This window comes from Clavelina lepadiformis, chromosome 5, assembly GCF_947623445.1.
Source record: "Clavelina lepadiformis chromosome 5, kaClaLepa1.1, whole genome shotgun sequence".
NCBI lineage: Eukaryota > Metazoa > Chordata > Ascidiacea > Aplousobranchia > Clavelinidae > Clavelina > Clavelina lepadiformis.
Window position 1 is genome coordinate 247,779 of NC_135244.1, and position 22,138 is coordinate 269,916.

At 38.2% G+C, this 22,138-nt stretch overlaps 4 protein-coding genes and 1 long non-coding RNA gene across 5 annotated transcripts; 3 read left to right on the top strand and 2 right to left on the bottom strand.

Moving 5' to 3' along the window:
* Window positions 1-3,661: 3,661 nt before the first annotated feature.
* Window positions 3,662-4,984, bottom strand: LOC143459636 (uncharacterized). Its single transcript, XR_013117765.1, has 3 exons — window positions 4,963-4,984; window positions 4,053-4,185; window positions 3,662-3,806 (listed from the first exon to the last, which is right to left on the bottom strand). It is a non-coding gene; the product is annotated as an uncharacterized LOC143459636 (long non-coding RNA).
* Window positions 4,985-5,927: 943 nt separating this feature from the next.
* LOC143459635 (casein kinase I) lies at window positions 5,928-8,010 on the top strand. The gene is made up of 3 exons (XM_076956849.1): window positions 5,928-6,759; window positions 6,852-6,950; window positions 7,203-8,010. Exons 1-3 carry the CDS (start codon window positions 6,019-6,021, stop codon window positions 7,398-7,400), a joined length of 1,038 nt encoding a protein of 345 aa, XP_076812964.1. The 5' UTR covers window positions 5,928-6,018; the 3' UTR covers window positions 7,401-8,010.
* A 2,040-nt stretch (window positions 8,011-10,050) lies between these two features.
* On the top strand, window positions 10,051-12,169 carry LOC143458582 (uncharacterized). The gene has a single exon (XM_076955365.1). It carries the CDS (start codon window positions 11,187-11,189, stop codon window positions 12,060-12,062), a length of 876 nt encoding a protein of 291 aa, XP_076811480.1. The 5' UTR covers window positions 10,051-11,186; the 3' UTR covers window positions 12,063-12,169.
* Window positions 12,170-12,476: 307 nt separating this feature from the next.
* LOC143458584 (cytochrome b-c1 complex subunit 6, mitochondrial-like) lies at window positions 12,477-14,820 on the bottom strand. The gene is made up of 4 exons (XM_076955368.1): window positions 14,724-14,820; window positions 14,078-14,134; window positions 12,703-12,864; window positions 12,477-12,623 (listed from the first exon to the last, which is right to left on the bottom strand). Exons 1-4 carry the CDS (start codon window positions 14,775-14,777, stop codon window positions 12,591-12,593), a joined length of 306 nt encoding a protein of 101 aa, XP_076811483.1. The 5' UTR covers window positions 14,778-14,820; the 3' UTR covers window positions 12,477-12,590.
* A 1,039-nt stretch (window positions 14,821-15,859) lies between these two features.
* LOC143460416 (glutaryl-CoA dehydrogenase, mitochondrial-like) lies at window positions 15,860-19,218 on the top strand. The gene is made up of 9 exons (XM_076957910.1): window positions 15,860-16,009; window positions 16,362-16,535; window positions 16,597-16,708; window positions 16,775-16,896; window positions 17,169-17,298; window positions 17,377-17,608; window positions 17,665-17,894; window positions 17,958-18,118; window positions 18,186-19,218. The coding sequence occupies exons 1-9, from the start codon at window positions 15,928-15,930 to the stop codon at window positions 18,251-18,253; spliced, it is 1,311 nt and encodes a 436-aa protein (XP_076814025.1). The 5' UTR covers window positions 15,860-15,927; the 3' UTR covers window positions 18,254-19,218.
* Window positions 19,219-22,138: the final 2,920 nt, after the last annotated feature.

Here is a 22,138-nt window from a genome sequence, read left to right on the forward strand (position 1 = left end):
ACATTGTAACGCCCGTTTCCACGACAATATCTTTGCTACGCTTCAATAAATACGGAAATGGATGACGTTAATGACGTCATACACAAGCTCGCTGTTGAATCAATTGTTCTGGGTTGGGAAGTGAAGTTTAGCTTGGGTTAAGCTGTCAAGGCATGGTTATTTGTTAGTTTCTTGTAACGTGGTATTAAGAAGGAGTATAAAATCTAATAATTGGTACTAGGCTTAGGCCTTAAGCTACCAGAGTTCGTGCAGCAGTTCCACAGTCTATTGTGGGGCCAACCGTTCAAGTAACCTGCGCCGTAGATGGGCTAAATTCCAGACTTCTGTACTTGCTGACTTAAGGAATTTTCATTGTTAGGTCACTAACCTGGACTATCAATCATTTCATTTTTTGTCAAAAGCGCGATATTGACGAAAAATCAAGCTAGTTGTTACTAAACAGCTAGTTGGAATAAGTAGAGAACCCTATACGGTACCATGTCTACACTTGATTAGCGCATATGTTCAGACCGGACAGGAAAACAAGCATTTTTTGGCCAGAAACAAGCCTAGGCCATTTGTATAGGCCTATGCCTAGGTACTTGTCTTTATGCTCTGAAGCTTGAAGCTAATTCTTTACGTATGTAATTGGCTTTTAGACAACCAACTTCGCCTTATTTCTTGAACGATAGGCTAGTGACATGCTTAAGGTGCGTAATTTTGCACTTAATGACTTGAAAAGAATTTCTGTGTACTTAATTTTTAAATTCAGCATCTAGGCCTAGTTCACCGACTGCCAGTTACCGATTTGGAAATAGCTACTTCAGTAAACGGCTAGTCAGTTACGCAATTGATATTTTCTTACTTCGATAAATGGCAGCCTAAGTTTCAACTTAAAACGACATACTATATTTTCCAACGCGTAAATTAACTTAAAAATAATCCCCTCTGACCAAAACTCTCGCTTCTCATGATTGAAATATTAATCCTTTTTTAAATTGCAAACTTTCTGGGCATCGAATTGCAAAGATATCACTCAGGTGGGTAACATACAAATTCCTTTACACAGTAAAGAAAAAGGTTGCATAGTTTTTATTTTACAGTGCTTTAAATCCTACGCATTGGTTTCGTTCGACATGCGATTACATTAAGTGGTCATTAAGTTTAAGTGGGAGTTTGTGCAAATCAGAAAATCATAGAGGTCAACCCAAACAAACACCAAATCTATTCATATAAGCACCAAATGAAAAAATTTTATCAAAAAGTTTCCACATATTGCTTGTAATGTGTATAATTTCTAAAAATTAATTATCAAATGGAGATTTGAACAGCAAAATGCTTACATTAATTATTTTCGATAAGTAATGTTCACTCTAGTTTAGCGTACATGGGAAAATAGAACATTTCTTAACGAAATCGATAAAATAATATGTAACATTGTATTCGAGGTCACCGTTGTTAGTATTCTTGTTCATTCAAATCTTTCACACAGGTGATATCGATATTTGGCCGATAAATCTATTCGGATTTGGGTTCATATCAGACTATACATTACTATGTAATTGCGCACTTCTATTTCATCCCAGCATTTTTGTACCCGCACTTGACATTTTTGATTGTTTGGCGCACGCAAGATCTTGCTGAAAAAGGTGATACACTGCACTCCAGCTTTACCACAAGTCCAGATTAGAGAGTGTTGCCTAGAGTTTTTCGGTAAGCCCAACTGGAAAGTGAAGCAGTTTTTGACAACAAATCGTGCGTGCAAGGTTTTGGCGTGATGGCGTGCACTGAAGTTTTAATTTTTTGTTTACTTATTGTAAAATGGCATTCAAACAATCAGCTTTTCTTTGTTTATTTATTATAAGACGTAAAGATAAAAAAAATTGCCATACACATTGATGAACATCGTTCGTGTAGGTGCCATACTTTCCACTATGGTCGGTGAGAAGTCACGCGTTTAGAGATTAATATTTTGGCATTATGGTAGGAACTGCTATCTTAAGTCTTTTGTGTAAACTGGTAGTGACACAGGCAGCTTTCTCTTTGTTTATTTTAAATCGGTTTGAATGTGATGACATTTCGTGTGTGGTTGCCCTTTTCATTATCACTTCAAGTAAAATGAATTAACTGCATAAACCTCAGACAAAACTGTCTTCTTGTGTACTGCAAATGATTGTAAAATTATCATATATCGGTTACTAAGAAGCCTAGACCTCAAAGTTGATTGTAAAACGTAATCCCAAAAACACTGAATGAAATGAAAAAGTATTAGAAAATCTCCAACGATTTTTCACGTTGCACCTTGTATTACTCCAGTAAAACCCAATCGACACAACTGCCGCGGAAAAGTTTGAAATCAAGTGTCCCTGCAACTGTATTAATTTGTTTTTGCTAATAATGATTTATGTGCTCACATACGAACATTGGACAACCAGCTGTTAAGGCAAACCTTGAATCTTACTCAAAAATGTGCGTTATTTTATCAGAATGAGTATATGCATGCATAGAAAGATGAGTTAAATTCTAAAATATACTGGAGTCTGGGATTTGCTAAATTGAAAACGATTTTGATTCATGAGAATTCGAATACACAGATTAGCTCAGTTAAGTAAAAGGACCACTGATGAGCCTGCTTATGTGCATCTTATTATGACCTTACAACCACCTAAAGTTTGATTAATTGTACCTGCATCAACAACACGTTGTGCATAAACAACATGAATACAATGTTTAATGAGTCAAGTTGCTGTAATATGTTCTATCACGGTGGGCAGCACTGAAAAAAGAAGTATCAAGAACGGCCCAAAAACCTGCATAATAATGTGATAAAGCTTAAGCATAAAGCCATTAAAGTGCTGAGTTAAAACTATGTGATTCGGGGAACAATTATCTTTTATGTTTTTTGCTTGAGTGAGCGGATTAAAGCGGATAAAAATTTTAGCTTAACAGCTATAATATTTACATCTCGTAAACGATCCCATCAGTGACATCAGAATTGAACCCACATTTGTTTTTGCACCCCTGGCAAAGGTTTAAGTCATCGGCCCTGAAACCTATCAACCAGTTTCAACGGTTTAAATCGTGAAAGTAGCAAGTTTCTGTCAAATCGATGAAGTGAAAACTATAACGATATGTATAATGTTGCATTTATAATGTTTTAATGTTATAATGTTTTCATTGCAATAACAGCCAAAAGTTTTTATTCTATTTCCCTAAAAAATGAATTTGGCCAGTTGTCTGTTCTGCCTCATTAAAATTTGTAACTTCATCACAAAACTTGCATTCTCAAAATACCCGCACAGTTTTCCGTTGTACTTTAGCATTTTGTGACCAATCAATGCCTTGATTGTCATTAGACTCACCAGACCATAAGTTGTTGGCATAGAATCTTTGTAAATTGGCAAAATGTAAATATTTCTTTGTGCTATTTTCGTTTTGTTTATGCTGGTTGATTTTTTTCAATTATAGGAGTATTATGACCTCATACTCTCAAACACCAACAAGTAAACCACCAAACATTATGCAAAGCAAGTACAAGTCAACAAATGTTCTAACATTTCAACAGAAATTGACTATCGCACTCATGTTAAAGACTAAGTATGTGAAGAGTCGAGTACTCCTATCATCAGGGTTAGGGTTAAAAGTTATATATGGGCATCTACAGCCAAGTTAAACTCCGATTGTGTGAGCAGAAAATTGAAAATTAGCTGCCTAATGATATGGTCCACTTAACTAATTCAATTTTCGATTAATTTTTGTCGTGTTTTGCTGTTGCCAGTTAATAGTGTAGGTTTTCGCGGTCAGTGGGCAGGCTATTCTGAAACTACCTAAGAAATAAATTGATAATATTATTTTTAAAAACTTTATAGGCGTAGGCAAGCAATATATCGACATTTCACAAAGTATTTACTTTCTCTTATAACTACTAGACTAGAAGTTAACACAGTTTATATAATTTTTTGAAACACCCAGTAAAATGATTTAATATCCGATTTGTATCAGCTTTGCTTTATGAAGGTGACTGATAAGCCGACGATTCTTGTCATTTTGCTGAACAAAACAAGTCAACTTACTTATTGCTTGTATAAGATTAACGCGACCATAATTCCCTTGCTGGTTGACCATGCAATAGAACATTTGCACTGGTTGCTTAGTTGTCTTCAAAATACGGGATTGGAAGAGAAACCACCTGCTAAGTTTCAATTTCTGTAAATGACATAAATGGTCGATGTTAAAAGTGCCTATTAGTCATGCTGAATTTAGCACATCCTTGCAATAAAGTCATTGGGGCAACTAAGCCAAATCTGCTAATGTTTGAATCAAGTTTTTATGATATACAAGGAATTGGCATGACACATGCTTTCATATCATGCGACTGTTTTATGATTTTCACAACAAAGTTTAGCAGAGTTAATGAAATCACTTATCATGTGAAAGAAATAAAGAGAATTATATAATTGGGCAAAGCTCTGGCAATAGAAGGATTATGTGGATTACCTCACTCTACGCCAGGCATGCACAACATACGGCCCGCGAAACCTTTTCGTGCGGCCCACGAGATATTCCGTGATTTCGCTCATTCAGGCATTTTCTCCACGGTTACAGTTACATAATCAACGAATCCGATGCTTTACCGCCGATAAGCGTTAAAAACAACTAGATACTGTAGTGCGAGAGGCAACCGTCTCTTGACAGTAACCATCTTCTCAATAATATCTCTTATTCGACGGTTAATCGGTCACATTATATAAAGTAGGCTACACGTTAGTTACAACAATGTTAGCACGCGGCCCGCGAAAAATTTTTTTCCCTAAAACGGCCCGTGTACTGTTTTGAGTTGTGCATGCCTGCTCTACACACTGTCTAATCTAAATCAGGTTTGATATGTAATATTATGTATGAGTACTGGGATATATATAAAGTTCAATAACCAATCAAGGCACTGCAAAGATGAACTTGACAATCATATAAGTTCCTACTTACTCAGTAAATGGACAGTTAAAATGTTTTCCACCTTATTAGTTGCTTTAAAAAATCTCTTTTACATTCATTGTTAATCCAAACTTGTTTTCTGTGCCCAGAACATATTACAACTTTTGTGCCTATTTGCAGTTGGGATGATTCATTTAAAGGTCTCTTGAATTTCTCCGGCGGTTTCTTTAAATTTACGCTTCTGCAGCTACAGCAGAAAATTATCAGTTAGCTTTTAAAAGTTGCAATCTCTTAAAATTTCTCAGCGATTGTGAAACTTGAAAATAAAGCCTGTGTGTGAAAGATACAAAGTTGTATAGAAAGAGTGGCGCAATAAAACGTTTCACAGAAGGTTGCTGGAAACCAATTTGTCTATTTGCAGTCATGGCAAGCGCAACTTGTAGAAAGCAACAAGAGGTATCTGCTTTTTTGAATTAACTACAGGATGGTACAGTTGGATTTTCAGGTTATATAACTTTAGATTTCAAATAGAACCAGTAATTTTGTAAACATGTCTGCTTTTAATGGTGCTCGCGATAATATAGTTGTCTTCTCTGTTGAGCTTTCTGTCTAAGGTTTTCAAAGGAAGCCCCAAGGCAATAATGTGTAGTTGCCAGGTTTATTGAACAAAGAACTTCTATGACTCATACAATGATGTTTCATAGTTGGGACATATCGCCTCACGTTCAACATTCATTATCTTACAAGATGACAAGTCAGTCATTACTTGCGATCATTCCCCCATTAGTCCAACTATGGCCTCTATAATTAGAGTATTTGTAGCTTGTTAGGTTGTTGTTTGACTAATTTTGTTATATTTTATGTTTTTTAATAATAAAGTAGTGCTTACATGTAAAAACTTGAACTATGAAATATTAGCACATTGCGATTAGCTTGTGGTTGCATTTTGACTTGCTTTGTTATCTCAAGCTCTCAGGGCTTGGTCTGTTCTTATGTTGCGATCTGTACAAGACAGAGCCTGTCATATTTTTCATTACTTTAGGTTCCGGCAATTAAATTCTCGTGTAAGGTGGGAAATTTTAATTTATATTAAGGAGATAAATTGAAATGGCGAGCAGCAGCAACTCAAAGTCGAGTGAATTCATTGTTGGTGGAAAATATCGACTTGTGAGGAAAATCGGAAGTGGTTCATTTGGTGACATTTATCTTGGCATAAACATTGCAAATGGGGAAGAAGTTGCCGTAAAACTCGAGTCACAAAAAGCTCGACACCCCCAGCTTTTGTATGAAAGCAAAGTTTATAAAATATTGCAAGCTGGTGTGGGAATTCCCCACATCAGGTGGTACGGCCAGGAACGTGACTACAATGTTCTTGTCATGGACCTCCTTGGTCCGAGCTTGGAAGATCTTTTCAACTTTTGCTCTCGACGCTTCACCATGAAAACGGTTCTGATGCTGGCCGACCAGATGATCAGTCGTATTGAGTATGTCCACAACAAAAACTTCATCCACAGAGACATTAAACCCGATAACTTCTTGATGGGAATCGGACGTCATTGTAACAAGTTGTTTCTCATCGACTTTGGATTGGCAAAGAAGTATCGTGACAGTCGCACCCGGCAACACATTCCCTACAGAGAAGACAAAAATCTTACCGGAACCGCTCGATACGCTTCGATTAACGCTCACCTTGGGATAGAGCAGAGTCGGAGAGATGACATGGAGTCCCTTGGTTACGTGCTCATGTATTTTAATCGGATGTCTTTGCCATGGCAAGGATTAAAAGCTGCAACAAAGAAGCAGAAATACGAGAGGATAAGTGAAAAGAAAATGTCGACCCCTGTTGAGGTAATCAATATGATTTCTATTTTGTTGACTTTTTAGGTTGTATAGCCGACGAGATTAGAGTCCAACTTGTGCAATAACGCTTATGTGTGCAGGTCCTCTGCAAGGGCTTTCCTGCTGAATTTGCAATGTATCTTAACTACTGCCGTGGTCTTCGCTTTGAGGAGGCTCCAGACTACATGTACCTTCGCCAGGTAATGCTCAAGTTACATCGTTGCTGACACAGTTCATTTAACTAAAATTCTTGGAAGGACAAGACGCGTAACCTTACGCCAAATTCTTTTGTTTCTTTTGTGCTTTGTAAGCTGTCCGACCATTTAATTTTACTTTGTTGTAGTTTTTCTTTAAACGATGAACTGATTTTAAATGTGAGTTTCACATATCAAGTCATGGACCAATCATGTGTTGCAAGTTTGAATGATAAATTTTAAACTTTTGATTTGCAGCTTTTCCGAATTCTATTTCGGACATTGAACCACCAATATGACTACATCTTTGATTGGACGATGCTGAAACAGAAAGCTGCTGCTGCTGCGACCTCTTCCACTGTGACCCCGACCGGTGCCACCAAGCACACAACCCAACATACATCGCACCACCAGCATGCCTCCCACAAAGACCAGCGCAAACCATCTGGTTATTAGGTTGTGAAAACCACTTTCCTACAAATATCGTTTACCATAACTTTGAAATTTGGCTAATTGTCTTTTAACAAATTATTATTTGATTGTGTTTTGTCAAGCAGCTTTGTGATGTCGACCAGGCGTCTATTGGTGCTCATTAAATATTTAAGATCCCCATTACAATAGAAACTAGCTGGAAGAACAACCATAAAATAAAATTATTATGCTCATGTTGATTGCTTAGAAATCTGGGGACGCACTGGTCAGCAAATTTGAACAAGTGCGCAGGCGCGAAAGTGCCTTCCACTCATTTAATCGTCACAATGCGCCTTCTTCTTGTTTGCAAGTAACCCTGAAAGCATTGATATCGTCTTTGTGACGTTTTAATGGTAGAGTTCCTTTCATTGTTCGGAAATAATCGTCACGATAAATTAAAAATAATTAATTGACTGCACAACTTACTATTGATAATAGAGTTATTAGATAGCGATGTGGTTATTATGACGCAGATGTGACGTTGTAAGCTTGGTGATTACTTCTACTTGTTGTGAATATTTTTGTCTTGTACTTTCTGTGTGTATCGATTTTAAAATGTTTTTTTTCCAAAATAAAATCGCCCGAACAGCGTCAACAGGTGTGTAGAGAAATAAGAATGTCCCCATTACACCTTCGATCGAATGTTCTCGCGCATTATTTCATCACAATGGCCACTTGTGCGTTTACAATCGTGTCTGTTGCGTCGGGAAGTGATGACATGTTAATGTGTTGCCTCGTGATGCTGCGAGTTATTTAAGTATACGCCGCCTTATAAGGGGTGACGTGATGGGACGGTTGTGAGGTCACAATGGGGCAACGTGCATCCAGCGCCTTGCTGATTTGACCTTATATGACGTCACAAGCTTGTAGCGAATCGGCGTGAAGTTCCGGCCAATACAGACCTGACAAGTGATTGTGATGTAACAATGTAATCACACCGAAGTTAGTGTGGCGAGGGGCAGAGGTTCATGAATGGCCAGCTGTTATCAGAGCTGTGTTCACTGAAGCGTATCAAGTAGCGATCTGTCGTCAGGTTGAGCGTTGGTAGAAATACCATCGTGGCGTTCTATTAATTGTAGAAAGACGCTTCCAATTTAGCCGGTGGACTTCTCTCTAAGAATATCGGTGTGTTGTGTTACCATCAAGTTCACCACTTCCCGTCAAATGCGGTTTATTAAGTCATAACATAACCGTGTGATTCATCTGTGACGTCATAAACCTTTTCTGCAGTAGACGGTAGTAGTTTCCGTAAACATAGCAGAGTTTGGTAGTGGATTGGTGTTAACTAATAATAAGCGGATCTTATTACGTAACAGCAATCCGCTACGATGCCCTGACAGGGTTGGTGGATACGTTGGCTGGCTGAGAAATCGGCGTGTGTTGGTCGTTATCACTCACAGTCAACCTACGGTGACGGTTTTTGACCATTATGGCGACGCCTCTGTGAGCAAACAAAGGAACTGTTTTCTTTGTGAATGGCGCCGCAAGTGGATTACTTCAACATTGAGAAAAAATCGGTTTCCGCTGAAACTTGCGTCACTCAGGTTTCGTTGCCACCATCGAGTGGTCAATATCTATGTATAACTTTACCACATGGTGACACTAAACGAATAATCAATAATGGTTCAAAGGTCAAAGCACCAGTCCCATTATGTGCCATAGAGGGATGAGTACAAATGAAATGCATTTGGAATTATACCAATATATAGATTACATATCTATATATTATAATCGATAGAATAATGATTATTATTTATGAACTTATACTATAATCTTTATATATTTACATGCAGCGATCTCTGGTTGTGAGATGTCGTGTCTGCGTCAATTAACTCCGCTTGATCTGGCTTCCGTAAAAGCTGCGTGTTCTTCTCTGCCAGCGTTAACAACAGACAAACAGTGGCATAAAAGTCAAACTAAATCGTTTATTCGAACACGTAAAATATAAGGCTTTCAATTACATTCTGTCGAGCGGTACAGCACAAGTATTTATATAGCACGCCAATACCAACTATATCGTATGTAAGGAATGCATTGAGAAGTCCGAAATGGTAATGCTATGTGACGTGACTGTGTGGCACTAAACGCCACATATGTGTAGATTATACCAACTATAAAAAGCACTAAGTTGTCAGGATGGCAAGGGCACTAGAGTGACCAACACTAAGATTGGCAGGCCGCAAGTTTTAGGCATTCGGAGGTGGTTTATTTAAATTGATTGTGGGCAGCGAAAATTATGGTGTTAAGCTCGTTGTAGTGTGACAAGTCACACAGTGCTGGCAGGAAAGCACAACAGGGCATAAAGTTATTTCAACGACATTGTGCGCTGCTTTAAGTTTTAACTGCGCATGATCTGCCATTTATTCGCAACTGTACTGCAGTGTGACTGAGCCAAAGCAAAGAGCTGCATCGCTAAGATACGACTACTTGGTCAGATATCGTGACGGCTTGACAGTTACACTCGAAATGAACCGAATGCCGCGATAAAAACAAGGGTCAGTGGAGCAGGCGTCGTACACACTCTATCGCCATACCCATAGACATCACCATAAAAATCTTTGGTTGAAATTCTTATATAACGAAGTCAGTGAGCCATGACAATGTTGACATCATAATTCATAATTGACTGTAATTTCAAGCCAGTTGCTGCAGATATGATGGTAGGTGATGATTACAATGCAGCAAAGTTATCGACTTCTTGCTGACTACTTATAAGGCGTCGATTCTCAAATTCAAATTTAGGCGACATAATAATTGCATGACTCGTTTGATACAGGACCGGATTAAGAGACAGGAGCGCTTTCTACAGAAAATGTGCATTTAAACACGGAGATTTAGCCTACACCAAAATATTAGCCTAGAATCTATTTTTCCGCCGATATTGAATAGATAGCCGGGTTAACGCAGCAACGAGGGTGTGTGCTCTGGAGAAAATCTACAATTTATTGAAAATCTATATAATTAGCAAGTTGTGTGTAATTTGGAAACACTTAGCTGTTTTTTCGCCAATTTTTTTTCGCCAGGTGTTTGTTTGATTTTCCATCATGATTGTCACGCATTTTGGTGGTGTAGTACAAAAACCTGTCCCCCCATTGTGATGTCATAAACTAAAATCCAATTATGGTTTTGACTCAAGCAGAATAGGAACTGTAACCTGACTAGCACTTAACGCAGTTGGCCGAGTTGGGATATTACGATATATTATGTTGGGATATTATGTATTAGTTGGGATATTGAACACTTCCACCTCCATTTCTTTTAAGGCCTGAGATCTCGGCATTACTTTCTAACAAGACAAGTGTTATGGCTGAGTAAAATGTAGTTGTTTGTTAATTTAAGCTTCTTTAGAGTTATTTGTTTAACTGTTGAGTGTAAGCGTGACCACTTACACAGTTATTATGATGACATTATCCACACTTTCCATTTTTATTCTCAATTTTTAATATGTCACTGTTTAATATTCAATATTCTAACTGCACTAGACCTTGTGTTCTGCGGATTCAAACCCATAATCAGGATGAAATTTTTCACGTTACAATGAGGGGTACAGGTTTTGACACTGCACCGACACACAATGCTGCAATGTGAGGTTACTCTTCATTAACAAAATGTGCAGCCTGAGATTGAATCATTCACTCTTTAGTTTTTGAGGGTTAAGGGACAGGTATCATGTTCAACAAGGCTGGTTTAAAGCTTAGTTGTTATTGTATATTTTTTGTAATAAGTAACTTAAAGCCTTAAATATTTTAGGAGATTATCTTTGAGTGTGTTATGATAAATCTGGCAATTGTAAGGTCGTGTTGTGATGGTGGTTTATCCCAGGTTTTAATTTTGAGGTCTCATCACACCTTAAGAAGTTTGAAGAAAGGTGGAACCCTTCTCACGAATGAGTTGCCGTCTATAATTGGGTTTATCTTCACAAAAACATTTGCCACTTATTATGAGATCCTTGGAATACCCAGAGATGCAGCCGCTGACATCATCAAGCAAAGTTATATTGAAAAATGTAAGAAGTATCATCCTGATAAGCTTGGAGCCGACAACAACGCGGATTTTATTGAAATCAAGGAAGCCTATGAAGTTTTAAAATCAAGCGTGGCTCGTACAAAATACGACACCTACTTAAAATCTGGTGAATCAACGACATATGACTTCCATGAATGGCGGGAATACAACCAGCCACAAGCAAGACGCGATTATCACAATTTTCAAAGCGGCCACCACCAGGGGCATATGGGAGTGGATGCAGAGTGGTCGGACTTTCTCACTCCGTACAACTTACTCTGCTTCAGCGTTATTGCCGGTGTTGTAACCTACATCATTTGGAACGAGATGAGACATGCCAAGTCATTCAACACGAAGCCATTCATGCCACGCTACCACACCCGCCAGACTGGATATTTGGACATTTCTCAAAATACCAGGCACAAGGCAAGCAGCCATGATCGGAGGGCTGAGACTGAGGCAGTCACAAAACCTTCATTTAAGCTAAAAAAATCAAAGAAAAATGACGATGTTGATGTTTTTCAAAAAATAAAATTGAAAGGAAATGTGTCGGACAAAGATTTAGAGAAGCTTAAAGTGAAATTCCCAAGAAAGGCTTCTTCAATGAACACCGACAATTTAAAGACTTGGTCGGATTCTTGACCCTAGCTACAATTTATATTTTAAGTTTTTTTCATCAATATTTATAGATTCTGTTATTAACTTATTAATTATTATGCTCCTTAAAATAAAAAAAATGATTAAATGTTCCGCACTTTCTGAATCAGTTTTTGTGAAGGTATAATGGCAAGAATGAGCTTCATAGAGACAACATGTCGCATCCAAGGAGATGTAATTTATCAAAATGGAAGGTATCACTTACGTGAGTAATGCAGTTACATTTTGGGATGTAGAATGATCCTACGTGTCTGGTTTAAACGTGGTTGGATGCTAGTTGTGTCACATTACCTCAAACTTGCATTCTGCATGTCTTAAACAACTCGGCTTGCCATGTTACTATGTTACATGAACCTAGTCACCTCGACTTAAACTTGCTAAAAACAACAGCAGCAAAAATTCTTTTAAAATATCATTAAATTTATTTTTCTTAGAAACAGTTGCTTGGTTGCCAGAACAAGAATTCGAACCAACGATCAAAATTTAAATAAATCAGGGAGTAAATTTTTCTGTTCACTTTATATTGCTGAAAAGTTTGTTGGCGACCTGAAACAAAATAAGATCAATAGAAATATTAAGAGATCTTTAGATCATCACACACTAGACCTGTCCAAGACAAACTTACACATTTATCTGAGCAATGAAGGAAGTCGAACAGTTCCTGAGTACAATGCTCCTCTGTCTGTGACCTGCTGCTCACTCGATCCGTGCAGCTGTCAAGTTCCACGCGGTACCCCTTGCAAGCGCTTGAATTGTTGCACAGTTCCTTCACCTCATCCATAGGGTCCTGCGAGGTGCAAGATGTGTTAACTGGAACTAATTCTTTGCAACACAGGGAAGCAAAACCCATTTTTAACACTGAAAGTGCCAGATGCTTCATCCAAGCAAACTGTTATACAGAGCAGCACAAAGCACACCACTAGAGCAATCTGACTGAATAAGCAAATTACAAACAGGCACCGACTTAAGAGTTTACAGAGTGGCCATGACCGCTGCTATAGGAGGGCAGCCACCCTGTTGCTTAAAGTAAAATATACCATAGAACGACTAAGCAAACCAATTTTGCTACAAACACATCTTGCGTAGCACCAGGTAAATTCTTTCAGTGGGAACCACACCACTAGAACAAGTGGACTGAATACACAACCTGTAACTTTTCACTGACAACGAGCTACTTGACAATCAAATGTCATACATGCATGAGTTGATAGAACTTAAAAATGTCAAACTAGTACAGGAAGTATCAGCACATAGTGGTTTGACCCACATCTGTCACTCAAAAAAGCGGCAAACTCTCTATAATTTGACGCTCAAAGGATTATCTGCTGTCACAACAAAATTGATTAATCGGATAACCATTTTGTTAAACATTTTTATATGGTTATTCAATAGATGCGTTTAAGAGCTCTGCTCCAAAAAAAGGTTTATCATAAACAGACAACTATGACAGACTACTTCTACAAAACTAACAAATTCATAAAAACCATAGCACCTGAGATATGTTCTGTAAATTCCGGCATGCAAGCCTTTTTAAAACAAAACTGTTAGATCAAAACACGAAAGGTTTGAAATATCTGTTTTTTCCTTTGTTTTAAAATGATCGCTTTGGTATAAACAATGCCGCAGTGGAAACGCAGTTAAAAAATTTTCGGTGCAAAAAGCGCCTTTGCTGCTTATGTTTACTACCATGCTAGAAAATCTGCTACAAATTAGGCAGGAAACTAAGTTACTGCGGCAACAAGAACATGACCAGCAAATATTTTTCTTTTGTTCAACAAGATTAAGTGGAATGAAATTAAGTAAATGAATACAACAAACTGAGACAAAAACCTTAAGTGGTAAATATGCAGTTAATTGATGTTTTTACTTAATATTAAATAGAATTTGCTTCATGACTTCAGATTTGTAGGCAATGAAGCGATAGCCGAGTAAACAATTTTGTCTTTATTGCGTTTAATCGGTCTAAATGTGGATAATAGAAAGCTTTGTAAGGTCCATACCACGAGATCCTCCTCCTCCTCCTCTTCTTCATCGTCATCTTCGTCTTCATTTTCCTCCTAAAAATGGAGTTGATAGACAAATCAAAATAAATATATACACCAGAATAAATTAAATATTAATTTAGGACAGTTTTGTAGAATTTGAACCTTGGATCAGCATCAAAACACTGAGCATAATGCTGAGTAAGCAACCAAAATTACAAAATAGAGAAAATAACGTTCTGCAAATCACTTAAGAGTCAACCACATTAGGGCATGTCGACATCACAATTCCAACTTGCCTCATGTTTAAAGTAGACGTCCACACAAAATCAGAAGTATATTGTAGGTTAAAAAAGGCTTTAGTATGTAATTTATACACAGGTAACGTAATAAGCCAGATTGAAAAGTTTGCCAAGGGGGGGGGGGGGGGGATTTATGATATGATTGCGCTTATGAGGGCTGTTGTTTCTAGGACGAGGTAAAACAATGCTAAATTTTCGGCATAAAACAGCATCATATCATAAACATGACATTCGGCAAGACAAAAATTTCTTGAAAAGCCACATGATTCCCAGCACAAAACGCAGAAAATTTACAATTTACGTTTAGCAAGAATAACAGAATGGTGATTCCAATCAACTCTTGGTAAGTTACAAACATTCACCTCCTCTTCTTCTGGTTCTTCGGCAAACTGCGCGTTTCTTTCTTCTAGAGTCATTTTCGAGTATTACTTCTCAAAACCTACACAGCCAACAGCAACTTAACGAACTGGCAGATCACTGAAAAGTCGTCTCTCAAGGTCGAAGGTCGTCTGCGTTGGCTTGGATGAGAGAAGTAACAATTTGACAAATGACATGAGGTAACATGGAAGGGGGAAATTTATCTGAAGTTTTATTTTTACAATAAAAAAAAATATTTATAATTTTAAATAAAATTTTTGTATTTATTTGATAAAAACTCAGAGTTTTCATCTTAAATTTTACCTTCTTTTTACAATGTCTATGGTTCAAGAAGTTATGCAACAAAAACACTTTTCGATAAATTCCCCAAAATGGAACCAGACGAAGGTTGACGTTTTGCTGTTTATTTTAGTGCATGGATGAAAGCGCTTGGGATATAGGCCTAGTTTTAATTTACATTTACAACCAATTTTTCGTTTTTAAGAGTGAAGAGCAGTTTTGCTAATTTAATTTAGTGTTTTTTTGTTTAGACCAGGCCTAGTCAGACCTGGACAGCCGACTGGAAAGTAAAGATGCCAGTTTTCAACCAAAAAAGTTCTAAGTTGAAATTAGCACACCCTTAAATTCACTGACTAGCGTAATTCCCGTTTACGGTATTCGCGTTTTCCTACTTTGGTAAGCGGCGGCCGGTAACAGAAGTGTTTACTTCACCAGCCACCATTTATTAAAATAAGAAATACCGAGGTAGCATTTTTCAAATTTGGTAACTGGCTTCCTGTGATATAGACGTTGCTTTTTTACTTTTTTCAAACGTGGATGTGTATAATCACCATTGTCACTTCACAATTTGGTTCTTGTTGTATGAGTGTGAACTTTCAACTTTTTTATTTTCTTGTTTCAGAAATTACAACTTGATTAATTGTCTACACTGGTAATTTACAATTTTTTTAATTTATTATATGATTTATATAATTTGTATTTAAGTCAAAGCTGACCTTTGCTCTTTTTAAAGTATTGTTTAGAAACAATTGTTTTTGGGTTTTAGCAGAACTGGTTATTATACATAGGGAATCTGTATAGTACAACCTCAATTCATTGTTGTTTGAATGAAAATTTAATTTCATTTTTCAATTTTATGCAGGAATTTAAAGATTTTTAGAAGTTAATTTATTTAATTGATCAAGTAAAATGAATATTGTGAAAATATCACGTGTGATTCACCCCAGAATAAACTCCTACACCGCTTGCAAGAATGCATTGTGTACCCCTAGTAAGTTTCTGATGCAAATTACCAAACTTTTTACGTATATTTCACATATATCTGAGTTAACTAAATGCTTGAGCACAAGAGCAATCTTTAACAATCACTACAGCAGGTGCCAGGGCGACTTCACACTCAGTAAAAAGATCAATTGCAGGATCGGTGCAGTGCAGCACAATTGAAAACTGACACATGCTGCATGAGTGAAGTGCTTTTCTTAGGTCCGCACAGTGAAATACTAAGACTGCATCCAGTCCAAGGCTAAATATTCAGATACCGAGTTTGAATTGCTCTTGCGCGTATTTGCTTCTATCGTGTACATCAGCAAAGAAAAGTTGCGATGAAATAAATTTTGACTCAGGGCCCCACCTCACCTCTCATCTCAAAGCAGCATCGAGTGAGAAGTTTGAGTGGGAGGATGCACTCAACTTGGAGAGCCAACTGACTCCCGATGAAATCCTCATCCGTGATCAGTTCCAGGATTATTGCCAAGAAAAGCTGATGCCCCGCATCACAATGGCCAACAGGAATGAAGGTAACAATCGCATTTGTGAGGTGATAATCATGAAATGTGCTCATACTGATGAGTAGCTTAGTGTTTGACAGAGACATCTTATATGAGATGGGTGAACTTGGTGTCCTCGGAGCAACAATCAGCGGATATGGTTGCGCCGGAGCTTCTTATGTGGCTTATGGCTTGCTGGCAAGGTGACAGCTTGTCTGGTTATGAAGCATTGTTACATCATTATTGTCTTATGCTATGATGTCATACAGGGAGTGTGAGAGAGTGGACAGTGCGTACCGATCGTGCATGAGCGTCCAGTCGTCCTTGGTCATGCATCCCATCAACACGTACGGGACAACAGAGCAAAAAGAAAACTTTCTGCCAAAGCTAGGTCAGTGGTAACAAGCATAGCCACAGCGCAAACTCTTAACTTGAGTTTTAAGTGACTCGACTGACTCGGGACAAGGTCAGGGTGACTCGAGCTCCATTTGAACTTAAATTTATTCAGATTTGATGTAATGAGATTTCTCTGTGCTAGAAATACAATGTCGTATGTCAAATATGTCGAGTGCCATTATGAATAATTTTCAACGCAAATATTTCCAGTCCTATTATTTCAGTGATGATGTCGTAACAGATGTTATAATATGTCCATTGTTCCAGCTCGTGGAGAGTTGGTCGGAGCATTTGGTCTTACCGAGCCGAACCACGGGAGCGACCCCGGTGGTATGGAAACCCGCGCAGTTTACGACAAAACATCAAACTCATACGTCTTGAATGGGGCGAAATCCTGGTTTGTGGAAACAAACTTTGATGAAGAATTAACAACCTGGGTGGAATAAAATATTAGTTTGTGGTTTCACATTTTAAGGATCACAAATTCGCCGATAGCTGATGTGTTCGTCGTGTGGGCGAAATGCGCCAAGGAGGGTGAAGGCAGAGAAACCATCCGGGGATTTGTACTTGAGAAGGGGACGGCCGGCTTGAGTGCGCCAAAAATCGAAGGAAAATTCTCGCTCCGGGCTTCAATCACGGGCCAGATAGTGATGGAAGATGTCCGTGTCCCGGCATCAAGCATGTTCCCTGACATAGAAGGGCTCAAGGTGAGATGGACCCAATCTTTGTTGTTTGCTTTTTTATGATATCTTCATCCCTGCAGGGACCATTCGGTTGCCTCAACAGCGCAAGGTACGGCATAGGATGGGGTGCGCTAGGTGCTGCAGAGTTCTGTCTTGCCACTGCTAGGCAATACTCGCTCGACCGGATTCAATTTGAGAAACCGCTGGCCAGGAACCAGCTGATACAGAAGAAGTTTGCTGACGCGTTGACCGAGATATCTACCGGGCTGCAGGCTTGCCTCAGGGTGGGGAGACTCATCGACGATGGGAGGTGCGTCGAGATTAAATCGTCATTTTTCACTTCAAATCAACGCTAAACTGCCGCGATCTGCAGATCTTCCCCTGAAATGATTTCGCTGATAAAGAGAAATTCGTGCGGGAAAGCTCTCGATGTCGCGCGGAATATGAGAGACGTGTTGGGGGGGAACGGGATATGCGACGAGTACCACGTCATCCGCCACGTCATGAACTTGGAAGCGGTCAACACTTACGAAGGTTTCTTTCTGTCATATGTTACGTCATAATCCTATGCTGATGAGTGAAAACGAGTTGATTATTGCAGGCACCCACGATGTCCACGCGCTTATACTCGGTCGCGCCATCACCGGCCTCCAGGCCTTCACCCATTGATCAATCCTCAAATTTCTCGTCATTCCCTGCACTGTGAAGATCATCTTGAAAGCATGGACCGTCCTCTCATCCAGTATATTACACAAGCAATTGTTCCTCGACATTTCCCTTCTAAAATATTTTTCGTTGTTTCTTCTCAAACAAAACTTAACTAATCTATAATTTATCTCAGCCAGTGCCGATAGACTCTTGACAAATAAGACAAAACGCTTTTTTTAAGTTTAGAATGGACACCAGCCTGTTATACGTCATGAAGACGATGTAAAAACGTAATACGTCGTTTATGCGGCGTCACTATGACAACGTTTGACTGAATCAAACCCTGGCAAGAATTAGATTCTGTGAGTTGTTGCGTCATACTAATTCAGAGGTTCTCAATCGGGGTGCCATTTACGTTTCGCAAGTTATTGCGCAATAACCACTACTCCAGCAAAACGGTTGCGAAAATTATTTTTATTTAATGCAGAAAGTTTTTGGTTTGACTGTGGGTGCTGCCAAATCTTTTGGTTGTTTGCAGGGTGCCTTGAGCCTAAAAAGGTTGAGAACCACTGCACTTATTAGTAGAAAAGAATTTGCCAAAAAACGATATTTTGACGATAGTTAACGCTGTGTAGCATAAAATGAAATCCCACTTCCGCCATATTGCTTGGGATGAAATCTAAACTGATACAAACATAAAAGCAGATGAGAAAATTCTTCAGAAAGTTGTCTAAAGGCACTCTGAGTACGGTGTTGGGTGTTGTAAGTAGCGGATTTGGGTGGCCATGTTAATCTACCATCTTATAGCGCAATTATATTATTGCTATGTTGCTTGTTTTAAGCCCTTGGTCGTCGCCACTTTTCCTGCTCGTTAATTGTTTGTGAGCACGTGTTCTTATTGTGCTATAACTACAGCGGTTAACATCGTAACTGTTGCTCTGCACAGTTAATGGCGAAAAATAAACGATAGGATTTGGGCAGAATCAGTCAGTGGCAAAATTTGAAAAATAAAACTCTGTGCGTCAGGACGCTGCATCGGTTGAATGGTAGAAGCCATTGTGAGGTTCTGGTTGTTTATTGCGTCAGCAGCTTTGTAGCGAATTACAACAAAGACGCGTGTGTCGTGGAAATTTTAGTGAAGTTGATCAGTTTCCGGACAACGCCGGGCCTTGATGTTTTATCTCATCAAAGCAAATCCATGAACATATTATACTGTTACACGCATATTAAATGTGTGATGAGGACATCTTGAAACCGATTCAACTTATTTTGTATTTAAAGCGTATGCGTGTTGGTACAAATGTTTATTATCAGCCTACGTTTGTTGAAACGTAAAAGTTGTGTAAAACTTTTCTCTTCTATCCGCAGGATATTTGTGTATTTAGGAGCGCGAAATTCAAACTCGCATCAAGACGTTGAAGTTTCCATAGGTTTATAATGACTCGCTTGGTGACGCTATCGCAATTTTTCTTTCGTAAAAAACCCAATAGGTTCAATACCGAATCCACTTCGGTAAATTGATGTTTCAAGCAGAATCGCATAAAGTTATCCGGTTCCAACTCACCACGTGATAGAAATACGTCAATTGAAATTGTCTTAAACCTCTTGCTTAACATGCCCGTGCGACTGCAGCCTACTGAGTAGTTAGACCTATACGCTTACAATATATGCTTTTAAGCTTATGAAGGATTTCTGACGGTCGTGTACGACACCGACCTCCGCCGAGTATTTGTAAAAATTAAACAAGTAACTCACATTGCAGGTCTATAAACACTTTATAAGGTATTGACGATGCCGCAGTCGGAACCGAAAAAGTTTCGCTGCACCTGCCACGAATACCGACAAAGCACTTCAAGGATTTCATCAGCTGTGCGCCCGATGATGTGGAAATGCTACAGTGATGGTTTTAAACCTGTCTATGTACGCTCGTAAACGAAATAACGAAGCATGAAATCCGGCTGAGATTAAGCACTGGTAAGAACTGAAAAGCAACTTGGTTGTTAGCAAGTAACGTTGTGACGGTTACGTCACGAGTAATGAGTTGTTTTGTAAATGCTGAAATTTTATTTTGGGATCTTGCAATTCAGTTGTTGGTCAGACTTGAATTTTCTTTAATGACGTTCAGATAAACTACCTCGCTTGAACTGATGTACCATATACTGTATATACCGATGTAATGTTTACAATCTTTCCTTTTCCTTTTGGTAAAATCTACAGTCCATTTTAATTTATATTTACATTTTCTCCACGAAAGCTTTTGCAGATATCAGATGTAATGTTTGCAATCTTTCCTTTTACCCTTTTACGTGATCGATTTCACTGGTTACTACTTGATACCAAGCGCAATGTAACATTCAGTAAGTTTTGCCCGAAGGTGAAAGCCTTCGTGTCTGATAATTAATAAATAAAATGGGACTTTATAATTTAGCAATTTGTATACACAGAATTAAGCAACTAGTCACGCCGTTTGAGAAATGAGAACTCATATCATCGAAGTAGAAGCAAAACAAGCTATCAATCATCAATCGTCCTCGCTCATATTGTAACAATAGCCGCCAATGTACGCGGTCATTATGACAGATGTGTTTGTTGTGTAATACGTCACACAAGTAACACAGCAACGAACTTTAAATTGTCATAAACTCATAACGTATCGTTGCAAACGGCAACTCATTTTCTACAATTAGATTGCAGACGACGAGCATTGCTTGTTTCTGCTATAAAATTGACGTCAGACTTAGACAAAACATTTTATTACTTAAAATGATACTCTTGCTTCGTAAGTTTACCTTAATGCAATGCTTTCTCTTTATTCCAGATGACGTAACGCTTCATGGTTTGATGACGTTGCTTCGGTCAATTACGTAACTTGTTTTATGAAGAAGCGTCAGAGAAATTAACCAAGAAAAATAACTCACCAGTTTAACCGAACTTGATGTTTCTATGGCATTGTACCGGCAACTTTCGATGCCGACTTACGAAGACGACTTAGAGAAACAATAATCTATTTGGGGAAAACAATTAATGCGCAACTTAAAAAAGATAAACCGGCGATAAGCTTATTTAGTTGATCCCTATCGGCTAAACTGCAAAGTGCATTGTACTTACGGCTTAATTACACCGCTTCCAGTGTGCAATTCATATTTGCAGTATTTAGTTATTGGTTTCTTTATTGTCGGCCAACCTGTACATATGTAACCGTCTTCCACTTCAGATGGTGGAGTTGTTGAGGTCAAGAAAAGGACAAGTTGAGTGTAATAGCAGGTAACCTTTAACCTTTAGTTAAATGAACTTGACGATTGTTATGCTAAATGTAATCTTTCTAACTAGTATTAACTGAGACGTTTTTTAAACTGAGAATATCTTCTTGTTAATCTAGAAATATAAAATTTGCACCAATTCATATTTCTATTAATAATTGTCCGCTTTAAGTTGGCTGATGTCGGGAGTTTTCTAGGCTGAGTTAGGTCCTTTCTGAGAATGGGTAGACAGATGCGAGTCTTAACTTAATAAGAGAAATAATCATCTCAATATATAATTAAAGTAAACTTTAAAAAACCAAACACATCGCAGTGATGCATCGCACTTTCTCAACCAAATTCCTGTTACGTTAATCACGTGACTTTCAGCCTACCAGCATAATTTATAAAATCTTCAAATAAAATAAAAAAATTTACCTTGGAAAATAGAAAACCGGCAAAATATTTGGTAAAATATTTGACTGAGTGGACAAACATGCACAATTGCAAAACCGGCATCGTTTATGTCAATGAAAAACGTTTTACATGAATTGCCAAGCATACAAGTCTACTTGGACAATCAAGTAAGTTAGATGATTCGCTGAAGTGGGTGATGCAATACAGCAGGGTTTCAACTTTCTTTCTTTTAATTTGGGAATTGCTCAAA